We start from the raw sequence: 12242 nt of genomic DNA on the forward strand, positions 1-12242 counted from the left end.
TTCATTATTGTAAACCTGCCCATCTTCTGATACTATAAAACTATCAGAGACCACATCTGAGCAACAAAAGAGGTTCTGTGGGGGTGACTCTTAGGCAGTTTTGGGATACAGATTTTTAGGCGGATAGATCATCTGATCTCCTGCCTCATGCCTAGCAATAAACTCTTTCTCTCTTTGAAACCCCAGTGTCTCAGGAATTGGTCATCTGAGCGCAATGGGCAAAGAACCCAGAGCTTTTGATCAGTACCACAGCTTTCCTCTCAGTAACAAGGGGATCGCTGCGGGATGGGTAAGGTGTGTTTGTTAAGAATTCTGTGGTCTTGGAGAGGGGCGCACTGTCAGGTTCCTCTCCCCTGCCCTATAGGAGGAAGCCAGTACATACATACCCAAGCTGTACACTCAAGCACCCAGCAGAAACGGCACCAACCTCATCCCCTCACTGTTAGAGTGGGTGAGGGTCTCCCCAGCCTTTGTTCCTCACTTCTCCACATGACAGCAAATGATCCTTTTAAAGACTCTGGAAGTGCTATCTGAGCCAGTAAGCGCTGAGGATGGGTGGAGAAGCCCTCCTGGCAACACAGTATTGGTAGCAGGGCACATTTTGCATCATCCTGAATCTCAGCTTCTCCTGGGAATCCCAAGCTTGAAAATGCAATTTGTCTCTCATTTTCCACACAAGCACAGTGCATCTTTATTGAAATTCACATGAACAAAAACACACATTTCAAGTTAGTTTTAAAAAATATCTTCCCTATCCCCTGTCCCAACAAAAACACAACCAAGCCAACAGGAATGTTATATTAATGCAGGGAGATGGAGTGGGGGCACAGGGTGACATTAGAAAGAGTGGGGTACAGCACAGGTGGAGTCCCTGGAGGACTCATTGACTAGCAGTCCCCACCAGGCTCTTGGGGAGAGCCAATCTCAGCAGCACTCAGCTGCGGTCATGGGATGGGAGAGGGGATGTAGGCTCTTCCAAATCCCAGGTCCACTTCTCCTTCTACCTCCTATAAGTTAGGGTCTTACTAGGAGGTAGAGATAGTCTAGGTAGAGACTCAGGTTTCTACCAGTAAAGAAAGGTGGGATTGGAGGTATGGAAAGTGGCCACCCTCCCAAAACTCTGCCTTTGTGCTAGGCGTGACCCCTATGGGGAAGAGAGAGAGCAGATGGCTTAGTCAAGAAGTTGAGCCATCACACCAGCGACCCAGCCTGACCCTGGGCAGGCACCATCACAGGCACAGCTCCCATGCGGCTCAGGGCAGCAGAAGAAACCCCACTAGGGGTGGGGGGTGTTGGCTGAGGGTGTGCCCCAGCAGTGTCGGTCAGCTTTGGTGAGGGCAGGGGACTGTAGAGGTTGGGCGTGGGGGTCGATGCACCAGGCCTGGAAGGGCCTTGGGGTGGCCGGAGGGCTCGTGCTGAGGTGACAGAGGAGAGGGTCCCATTCTTGGAGATTGTGTCTGAGCCCTTGGGCCAGGGCAGGGTCCGGGGAGCAGTGGCATCCTCCCTAGTTGTCAAAGAAGTAATAAGAGGTAAAGGGGGGGGGAGGTGCTTCTACATGCTTTGTCATACTCCACCCCCATCCCCCACTTCATCCTCCCTCTCTCTCTCCCTTAAAATTTGCCCAGAGGATTGGAGTTTTAGCCACTGCCCGCCTTTCCCTTTGATGGGAGCTGTATGAATTTCAGGATTCTGTAAGGGGAGCTAGGAGAACCCACCATGGCAGAGACCAGGAACACTTACTTGATATCATTGGCCTGCTCCTCTGGGGCCTTGCCCTGGCGGTGGTACAAGAGGACCAGCCCAGCCAACAGCCCCAATCCGACCAGGGTGCCTACAACAGCTCCAGCCACCACTGCAGCCCCAGACCCTGGAAAAGGCTCGGTGTCAGAGAAGGACACCCATCCCTCTCCAACCCCACTACCCCCAGTGCCACTATATGCAGTCTCCTCTTCTCTAATAAGAAGAGAGGTGGCTATCACCCACAAAATGGGCATTCACTAACCAAACATTTTTACAAACATTTGACCAGGATAAACTCCCTGGCCTGTTAGAACCAGAGCCCTCAGATGACAGGCCTCCTCCCCTCTCCCGCAGCCCCCTCCCCCCGAGTTGGCCATGCTTCTCCACACTTACCCCTCACTGACCTGTGCTCACTTCCAGGGTCACGTTGCATTGGGCACTGCCCACCTCGTTGTAGGCCTTGCAGATGTACATTCCAGACATGGACGTGGAGAGGTTTTTGAGCCTTAATGACCCATGGATGTCATCTGTGGACACAATTTAGTCATCTGATCAGGGGCCCTCTCCCCCACTCCCCACCCCAACCACCCACCCAAATCCTGCCCTGCTCTGGAAAGTCCTCTTCAACTCTCTAAGGGACTCAGCTTGTCTGTCCCCTGATGGAGGGAAAGGCTGGGGCAGCCAGCGTGCTGGCCTCTGCTCCTTGTCGCTGAACTGCTAGCTCAGTGCCTCACCATTTCCACTCCTCAGTCCTCCTAACTAATTTCTGAAAGCAGGCCAAGGAGAAAGTGATGCCCAGATAAACCAAAACACCATGTTTACTTTTATTTCTGAAAGATGCTGTGGCAAGAAAGAACACTGGACTAGGAACTAGAAAACCTGGGTTCCAGAATAGGCCATGTGATTTTAGTCAAATTACTTGATATCTCTGGGTCTCTATATCTTCATCTGTAAAATGGGGATAATGTGACCTGCCTTATGGTTTTGAAAGGATCACATGAAATAGTCATTGTAACATTTGATATTTATCAGCTGCTTACTCCATACCAAAGACTGCTTGAAGTTCTTTACATGTACTAGCTTACTAAAATTTCACAAGGCTATGAAGTAAATACTATTTAAGAAACATATTTTATTAGAAACATGGTCAAATGAAAAGTAGAGAAAAAATGAAAAACCACATACCCACCACCTAGATTCAATTAACATTTGCCATACTTATTTTATCTCTCTCTCTCTGAGACATTTTAAAGTAAATCCTTCAGCAGGAATCTTCAAAAAATAGACATTGTCTCACATAACCACAATATCATCACCACACCAACAAATCAGTAAAATTCCCTAAAATCATCTAATACTATCCATATTAAAAATGTTCCAGTTTTTCAAATCAGGGCTACTGATATCCCCATTTTACAAATGAAGGAAAGGAGGCTAAAGTCACACAGTTCATGAGAGGCAGAGCCGGGATCTGAACGTGGGTAATCCAGCTGCAGTAGCACAACCCCTGCCCCTGCTCAGCCCTCTTGTTTTGCCCCCCTCCCCACACCATCCTCACACTCCTTCCCAGGACCTTTCAGCACTGCCTCCTCTTTTCACCCCATGCCTCTTGTACCTCTGATCTTTCCCTTTACCCAGCCCCAGTCTTACAAGTTCCCTCACCTGAAACTGGTGGAAAGAAAACCTCGGGGGATGGGGCCGGCCGCTCCCACAGGTATTGAGCAGCAGGCTTGCTCCTTGGGGACTGGCAGCTCAGGGTCACGTTGGTCCCCACATGGGGTATGCCCAGGAGACGGCAGGATGGAGGAGCTGGAGGAACTGGGAGAGGGGAGACAGATTAAGAAGCCACCCCCAAGAGACCAACAGATCCCACCCTCTACCCATCTCCCCAGCCATACACATATTTACCTCCATTTGCCCCTCCTCAACCCTTATACTCAGCCACTGGGGAGAGAGGGCTGCCAGCCCCCCAGCCCCCACCCCGGAGTGGGGAGGCACTCACCCAGCACATTGAGCTCTATAGTTTTGCTGTTGAAGCCCTTATTTACGCCTTGTTTATCAAACACATTCACAGAACACCTGTAGAAGCCAGAGTCTTTCTCCTGGAGACCCTGCAGCCGCAGAGACACGTTCCGGGAGGGCATGGTGTAGACCAGAGATATTCTAGGTTTGCTTGTTATGGCTCCATTGGCGTACGCCAACACCTGATGTGGAAGATACATGTATCTGTTGTATCCAGAGGCTCAGCTAATTCCCCTCCTCCAATCTGGCTTTCTTCAGATGCCCCCCATCTGCACCTACCCCTTCTAACCTCTACCAGCTCCCTATCCCACCTCTGAACTCCTCAGCCACACTCATCCCATGGTTCCCCTTCACCAGAACACTTCTTGTCTCCCTGCACATTGTCTACTTCCCACTTAGAGTGTTTTAAAAGGTGGTATAATAGGGGAGGGAGAGAGAATGTAAATAGGGGGGTAAGTTTGAAAGAACCTTAGATTGCAATCAGGAGGGACATATTGAAGGAAAGGACAAAATCTTTTCTAACTTCTTAAAGAACAAATGACTTGGTGAATACATTTTTCAGGACTTTGGAAGGAACTGGTGCAAAGGAGGGGCTCCGAAAATTAAATTTCATTTCCTTCTAGGCAAATCCACCCCTGAGTATAAGTCTGGTGTCATGGAGGAGGAAAGGTGGAAGAATTGTGGGAGGAGGCTACCCCTTGCCACTCGAGGGGGTAAAAAGGGGCAGGGAGACAGATAAGAATCCTTTGCAAAGTGGCCTGTGCTGGGACAGTGTCCAAAGCACATAGAGAGTGTCAAAAAGAGAAAGACGATCAATCTTGAAAAGTCGTATGTTATGTGCCCTAACCCTTCCCCTTTCCTCAAGTCCCAAACTCCACGCCCATAGTAAAGTAAAATGTCTCTGCACTTTGAGTGTGCGGGGGGGGGGGGGGGGGGGCGTCCATGATTAGAACAAACACTGAAACGGTAAGGACACTGGGTTTTCCCTGGAATCCCTCGGGATTCTCCGGCCACTACTACCACTGTTACCAGCTCTGCGCCAGCCCCATGCTGGGCGCAGCTTTCCCCGGTTGAGACGCTTCCCTTCCTCACCTGGTTCAGATCCTTCCCTTCCTGTTCCAAGAACCATAGAACGATGGGCTTCTCCCACGGCTGGGCCGAAGACACTTCCCCTTTCAGGGTGTACCACGTCGGGAGCACCACTTCAGATCCCTCCACCGCCTGCAACCTGGAGAGGCCGGCGGGCACGTGCAGCTGCGTCTGGGCCCTCGACGTGGGCGCTGGGGACAAGGGTCGGGAGGCGTGAGCGCGGAGGGCGGCACCCAAAGGACGAACCTCACCGGATCTCACCCTTGGGGTCCTCGAGGGCTGCCCAGGGAGCCTGACCCAATGTCATCAGACCTTGCAACAGCCCGTGGGTTGGTGGCGGGGACGGGGACACACTTCCATGCCTCTATTAGTTCCCAGAAGCGCAAATTTCTGAGCACCACTAACAGGGGGTAGATTCCTAGCGAGGAGGGAGAGAGATCCAGGAGGAAGGGCAGATTTCATACTTTTGACTTCCACCCCCCCACACACAGCTCACTTGCTCCCCCAATTTCCCGGGGACAGAGGCAAGGCGGAGAAGCGTCGCGCGTGTCGCAGCCGCCAGCGTCCCTAGCTCCCGCGTTCTCGTGGCATGGGCCGAGGGGACTGGAAGCCGATTAACCCCGCGGCTCCTTCCCAACAGCCTGGAGTAGAGCCGGAGAGACCACAGCGGCCCAGTGCCCAGGCCTGGCGCCCTGACTGCGGCGCTTCCCCGCCTCCCGCTCAGTCCCGACCCGCGGCCTTCTCCAGGAAAGCGGAGGGTTGAGGCCTTCAAAGTTCCCAAGGGCCCTTTTGGGGACCAGGCAATCTGGGCGGGGCATCTCTGGGTGAGGTCCTCTGACAATCGAGTACAAAGCTCCTCCTATGTTCAGGAAGTGGGCTGAGGAGGTGGTTTCACCCACCCGGCTTTCGAATCAATGCTTGCACCACGTGTCCAAGAACACTCGCTTTGGGCCCTTCGGGGAGGCTATGGAGCAGCCGAGTCCTAAGCCCTTTGGGGAATAATCTTGGCGCTGTACCCGGCCCGGCCTGAGTTTGCTGCCCCTTCTGCTTGGTCCTGCCAGCCCTCGGTACTGGTTGGGGAGCCGGAAGGATCCCGTCAGGATACGCGTCACCCCCACGGCTTCCCGCCGCGCGTCTTTACAGAACCCCCACCCCTATTCCTTGGCCTCTGCAGTATCCCCCTTCCCATTTCCTGGCGGGTCCCTGCGGGCCCGGGCAGGAAACTTGCGCCTGGTGATAAGCCAGAAGACAATGGAGGGGGGCTGCCAGACCGGAGGCTCCAAGGCAAAAACAACCCCCACCTCAAGGAGCTTAACTCCCCTTGGGGACCCGGCCCACCCGGAGGCCCGGGAGGCTCTTCCAGGGCCTTTTTGGGGCGGCCAGAAACTGAACCTGCCTGGTGGCGCGGGAGGGCTCGCGCTTCCCTTCCCCAGCGATCTCCCCCAGGGCCCCCACTTATTTCACTTTGCAAAACTTAGTGGGGGGGGAGGGTTAAAATAGATAGCAAGGACACACTGGGGCCTGGGCAAACGCTTCCTGCCCTCACACCCCCAGTCGGGAATTGGTTGCTGAAGAGGGCCCCAAGACGTCCCCGTCCTCCGTCCTGGTGTCTGCTGGAGGGAAAGCCCCCAAATTGTTGCCCTTTTTACTCCCAGGGTGGCCGTAGAGAGAGTAAAGAGGAGGGGGCTGGGTCTGAGTGAAGGAGATCAAAGCAGCCCAAGAAAGGGACCCTTCCAGCCCGTTTCCAGACCAGGCAGAAGGAGCAGGGAAGGACCGAAGGAAAGCGAAAATGGGCCCGCTCCCTAGGGCTACTATTTTTAGTCTCCCTCTTTCTCTGAGAAATTCCCCCCGAGGGCTTCTCACGCCCCAGGGGCAGCAGCGTCGAGCCGCCTCGCCTTGGGAAGCCAGGGCCTGGGGAGGCCACGGAGGGAAGCCGGGTGCGGGTCCGAGAGCCCGCCCCGAGGTCATTTAACTGTGGTGTGGCCGCGGGAGCACGGCAACACCCCGGGAAACGACCCCGTGAGGACGTTGAGCCCCGGCCTTCAGTGTGACAAACAGGCTCAGAGCTGGGACAGAAAAAGGAGGGACTGCAGACAAGCTGCAGATGATGCCCAAGAGGCCCAGGCAGCAAACTTGGCTTTTCCTCCCTTGCTTCGGGGACCCCTGGCAGGAAGGGACATGCGGGGGTGGGGGGGGGTGGGAGGTTGGGGGTAGAATGGCATTAGGGCAGGAGGAGCTGAGCCTAGGACAGTCCCTGCTTTGGTGCAGCTGACAGGGTGTTCTAGAGCCCCACTTTGTCTGGGAACCCCTAATACCTGATGCCTCAACACTCTTGGGGCAAGGACTAGCCTAAAGAGGGCACAGGTGGGAGTTAGGCGCTCCCCATCTCAGTTCCCACCACCGTGGCTGAATGTCACTCTATACCCTTCCAGGCCTTACTAACCCTTAGGCCCTGGCAGCCTCCAACTTAAGAGGAATGAGGTTTTAAAGCTGACCTCGCCAAGAACACCCTTCATTCCCATTCAGAATCCTTGAAGGGGGGTGGCAAGAAAGCCTGGGAGAACAAGAGAAACAGTTTATAAGGAGCTTAGTTCCTACTGGGTCCTTCTCTCAGGAGTGGGTGCTCCTTGGAGTCCTTCACCTCTTCCCCAAGCACTTGCTCCAAATGGGGTTCCCTTCCCCTTCTCCCTATTTCCCTGTCCCCTTGGCTCTGGGAACCAATGGGAATGGTGGCCCTCCTGGGGGTAACAATTCTGCTCCTCTCGATATTGGAACCCCTCCCCCATTTCCTGTGTCCCAAAAGACCTCACGATTGAACTTTTGGGGCACCTCCCTTGGCTCCCAGGGCAGGAAGAAGGGGGAGGATGGCAAATGCGAGAATCTGGTTTGGGGAAATGACTTAAGTCCGGTGCCTCAGTGCCTCAGTGCCTCAGTGCCAGCGTCAAGTCCGGGGACCGAGGAATTCCCCTGAGGGTTCTTGAGCATCAGCTTTTGTGTGTGTGTTGTGTGTGTATGGAGGGGGTATGGGGGGGGAGAGTAGGGGGTGGGTTGGAGTTAAGTCCTTAAGCTCTTTAGCCAGTGTCTCATTCAGCGGCTCAGCTCATCCATCCGGCTCAGCTGAGGTGGTGGGCAGTGGGAGTAAGGTACAGTACTGATAATTCACCCTAGAGGTATCTGGATCTGTCCCAGTGATGTCCCGCCCCCCCCAAACACCCCCCCACACACACTAGGAGCTGTCGCTGCTGCGCTCGCGCTGTGGGCTCTCGCTGTGGCCGGAGAGAGGTCGGCCCCAGCCAGTGATGTCCTGGGGAAGGGGCGGGAGGGGATGCCCAAACTGCAAGTCAGGTCGCCTGAGTTCCTCATCAGTGTCCAAATCCACCTCCACAGGGTTGGATTCATGCGCACCCCCCCCCAGCCCCCCATCCCAAGTCCCCTCCTGGTGCCGAGTTTCACTCACCGAGGGCGCTCAGCCCCAGGAACAAAAACCACAGCAAGTTGAGCGTGGGGGGCCCAGGCAGAGAAACCATGGCTCTCTCTGGCCCCGACCGAGTCAGGGGCGCCGGCTCCTGGACACACTAACCAACAGGTGCTGAGGCTGCGCGACAGCCGGGGGCGCGGGGCGCGGGAGCCGGACTGCGGACACCAAGGGCGGCTCCAGCCCAAGTCTGTACGTGTGTGTGTGTGCCGGGGTGGGGTAGGGACCGACAGGGACAGGGGGCGGGGCATTCTAGGGGCGGAGAGGTCGCCGTCCTGCCCGGCCGGGCGCGGGTGACCCGCCGCGGGGGAGATGGGGGTGGCGGCCGCTGTTCGCGCTCCCACGGTCGGGATCCCGCTGCGTCTGCCCGGATACGAGCAGGGTGGGGTCGCGTGAGTGAAGGTGCCTGCACCAGCCGGCCTGGGGGACTGTGGAGAAAGAAGGGTCCCGAACTGCTATTCTGCGCCATACTCTCCGCCCTCTGCCGTGGGGGTAACCCGGGGACCAGGAAGGGAGGAGGTCTGCGGGTTGATTATCCGACGCCCTGACGCCGCCCGCGCGGGACAACACAACTGACCCGGAGCTCAGGACCGACTAACCGATTCCAAACTTGGGTTGCCGCGTCTTCAGCCTAACCAGGGCGGCCTTCCTGAAGGAGGATGGGGAGCCACGTTCTCTTGAGGCCACTAGACTCCTCAGTGTTGGGGGGCGGCCCGGCAGGAAGGGCCAGGTCAGCCGCGAGCGACCCCTCTTTCTGGCCGGAATCAACCGCTTTCAGCCCAGGGCGAGGGGTGGGAGAGGCAGTCGGGGAGCCGGGCAGGGGGAGCCTAGACCCAGGCGGCCTCGGACGAGAAATCGCCGCCACCTCCGGCACCCCGGGCGCCCCCAGGCTGCGCTTGAGGAGGTCGAGGCGGATCCTAACGCGTGGGCGCCGGCGGGGGGACACGGGAATCGTCTTCGCCTGGGTTCTCAGTGAGTTCTCTATAGACCCCCTAAGCCCAGACCAGAGGACTACTCTGGTCTTCGCCTCGTACCCCGAGCTGGGAAGACATTGGCCTAAGGGAGCTCCAGGAGCTAAGCGGGAAACTGAGGAAATGCGAGTCCTGTCCCCAGCCTCTCCCGGCAAAAAGCGCGGCTTACAGACCTCATGCTGACTGGGGAGGAGGGGGCGGCTGCGGGGAAACGCAGACAGGACAAAGTCCCTCAATTACTTCCTTCTCCCCGTCCCTGTATCTTCGCTGACTCCCATCCCTGCAGTGAACGGCTCAGCGCGGGTCTGATCCTTTAATTCCCGGGACTAGATCTTATTCGCGGCGAGTTTAATTTAACCGCCCCCTCCCCCTGCCTGTCCCGCGCAAGGTACCTCTGCGCCCTCTGGCGGCCGCTACTCCCTTCCAGCACCGCATGCACCTGTTCTTTCTTCTCTGCCAACAGCCCCCCAAAAAAGATGCTCCAAACATCCGGGCACAGCTCAACCACCTAGCAAAGGTCACCGAGGGCAGAAAGCATAACAACTAATTCCTGGCGCTGCCCGCTCGGGGTCGTAGAACTGACTGAGAAGAAAAGCAGCCAGGCCTCCTGGATTCCATCTACTGTGCACAGTTCTGCTCCCAGATTTAGCACTGTATGGTCTTTGTGCAGGATTGCACAAGGTCTTTTTCCCTAGTACCCACAGGCCCTCTCAGCGGCCTCTTCCTAGTGGGACATGCCTGGCTTCACTTCAAATAGCTGCCGTGCAGTGGCTTTGAGAGATGCCGATGCAAACACTCGACTGCTCTGCTCGGGCAACCCCTGGAATCGAACACTGGCAGCTCAGTGGCAGCCAAGGCAAAAGGAATAGGGAACCCTTAGGAAGTGACATAGAAACTAGGAGTTCTCAAACAGATTGGGGGTGAGGGGGGTTATCACACTCACATTGTTCTTGGCTCTAGTTTACATTGCAAACCATCTCTTGTGAACACCCCTCCCTTGTTTCCAGGTTGGTTAAGTGACCCCAAATAAGTAATTCCTTCCAAGAATGGCAGTACAGTCATTTGATTGTAAACCAGGAGCACCAAGGCATCAGTACTCAGGCTGTGCTCATCTCTATCAAGTGCTGCTTGAGATAAAACCTCAGCATTCACCTCCTGTAGCTAACTTTTCCTTCAGAATTCAAGTCCCAAATGATTTGCAACATCGGAAGTAAAGCTGCAACCAAAAAAATCTGTAGGCAGTGAATGTCTCCATGTCCCTTCAGGACTTGTTCACTGCCCCCACCTCAATCAAACAATTTTCCTATCTCCATTCCAACCATCTCTTTCCTCTGACCCTGAGGCAGTCGGTAGAAGTTAACAAAGATGCATCTTGGGAAAAAACTTTCAGAAAGTTAAGGAGTTACTTTGTTAACTTCTACCATTGCTCTCTTCCCTTCTGTAAAATGAGAATGTTGGCACAGATGACCTGAGTGGCCTGGGAACTGCTTATGTAAATGTGATGTGTACAAGAGCTGTATTTACAGTTTCATGTGTTAGAAAGTTGCAGGTAGTTAGCATTTTTCCCCAAATCATACTTTATATCTCTAAAGTCTCCTCAAATACTGATTCTTATGCTTGAATATAGTGTGTCCACCCCCACATGAGTTATAAGGCTTCATTAAAGTCTAAATGGTCCATTCTTTGCTTTCAGCAATGCTCATATTTAGTTATCTGACAACCTGCTGCCCTCTATTCTAGATTTTTCTGGCCAAAGACACTGGATAGATTTCAGTATCAGCAAGCTACTTTCTTTCCATCCTCCATTTCCCAATGCTCAGCTTCGTCCTCTTGACCCCACTCCTCACTCCATTGCAAGCTAAATGGTAAAAACATATATTGGGTCCAGCCTTGCCATCTTCTCCGTGTTGCTCAGAGTGGTCTACCAGAGCTCCATCCTCAATAATGTTAGGTAGATCTAAAACATCCTCATAAAATGTTCCCAAATGTTCTGCCCCAGTTAAGCAATTAATGGCAACGGGAAGTTGGATGGAGAAAAAAATGCAACAAGCATAATGTTTTGGGGTTGGTGAGTGGCAAAGTTTGGGGCGGGGGGGGTGCCAGGTAATATTCTGGTAATGCTTTTTTCCAATAGCATAGAATACTATGAGATTTTTGCTATAAGATGGTTCCAAGTGCCAAAAAAGAGCAAATTCATGAGAATTTCCTACAGTCCATGCCTACAGATTGTGCCCAGGGAGAAGAGGTGCGACACTCAAACATCCTCACAGTACTTATACTCTCTCTGAACCCATTTTTAGCAGCTCATATCAGAAAATAGCTAACTCTACAAACCCAGACTCAACTGACATAAATAAAAGTCATCCCATTGGTTATAAGCTCTCACTATTAGAAAAATAAGCATCAACCAACCAAGAGGCATCAGAATTGAGAAATAAAATAGCTGTTTTTTACTATTCAGGATATGGGAAAGAAGAGAACATTTTCTATCAATATAAAACTCTATCTCTGACAGTACAGAAAAACAAGGCGAGTTACAGCTCTTACCTGGATTTGCAGCCCATTTAAAGTGGAACATCTGAGAGACGCTGGGGGATCATTAAAGATAAATAACCAATCTAACACTTTCCCACTGTGAGGTAACTGATTCTTGACTAGCCTATCAGTGAGCTGTTCTAGCCAAGAGTAGTAGTTGACCCATTAGAAACCTCTGAAAGATCCAAACATGTTATTTATCTTCTCAATGGGCTGGATACCTTCCAAATTCCAATCCTATGGATCACTTTAAAAAATAAGTCATGTTTCTATTGGTTTCTCTCTTTCTTTTTTAGGGATAGCATGAAGACATCAATTTTCCACTTTTTCTCCTCGCGTTACTTCTGATGACTGAATGTAAAGACGAGGAATGAAAGTTTCTTACAAATTCAGAAGGAATAACCTAGTAA

General features: G+C 53.4%; 1 protein-coding gene across 1 annotated transcript; it reads right to left on the reverse strand.

The window, feature by feature from the left end:
* Window positions 1-666: 666 nt before the first annotated feature.
* Window positions 667-8538, reverse strand: ESAM (endothelial cell adhesion molecule). Its single transcript, XM_037841854.1, has 7 exons — window positions 8309-8538; window positions 4855-5042; window positions 3743-3944; window positions 3403-3558; window positions 2145-2267; window positions 1741-1867; window positions 667-1504 (listed from the first exon to the last, which is right to left on the reverse strand). The coding sequence occupies exons 1-7, from the start codon at window positions 8376-8378 to the stop codon at window positions 1192-1194; spliced, it is 1179 nt and encodes a 392-aa protein (XP_037697782.1). The 5' UTR covers window positions 8379-8538; the 3' UTR covers window positions 667-1191.
* Between the last annotated feature and the right edge of the window lie 3704 nt (window positions 8539-12242).

Source organism: Choloepus didactylus, chromosome 6, assembly GCF_015220235.1.
Source record: "Choloepus didactylus isolate mChoDid1 chromosome 6, mChoDid1.pri, whole genome shotgun sequence".
Taxonomy (NCBI): Eukaryota; Metazoa; Chordata; class Mammalia; order Pilosa; family Megalonychidae; genus Choloepus; species Choloepus didactylus.

Bases quoted from the DNA above. Each gene is read 5' to 3' on its own strand.
- ESAM (XM_037841854.1), bottom strand. From the start codon at position 8,378: ATGGTTTCTCTGCCTGGGCCCCCCACGCTCAACTTGCTGTGGTTTTTG. The intron at 1,868-2,144 runs GTCAGTGAGGGG...AGCCTTTTCCAG, and splicing joins GACCCTGGAAGTGAGCACAG to GGTCTGGGGCTGCAGTGGTG. The intron at 1,505-1,740 runs GTAAGTGTTCCT...TTTGACAACTAG, and splicing joins GAGCAGGCCAATGATATCAA to GGAGGATGCCACTGCTCCCC.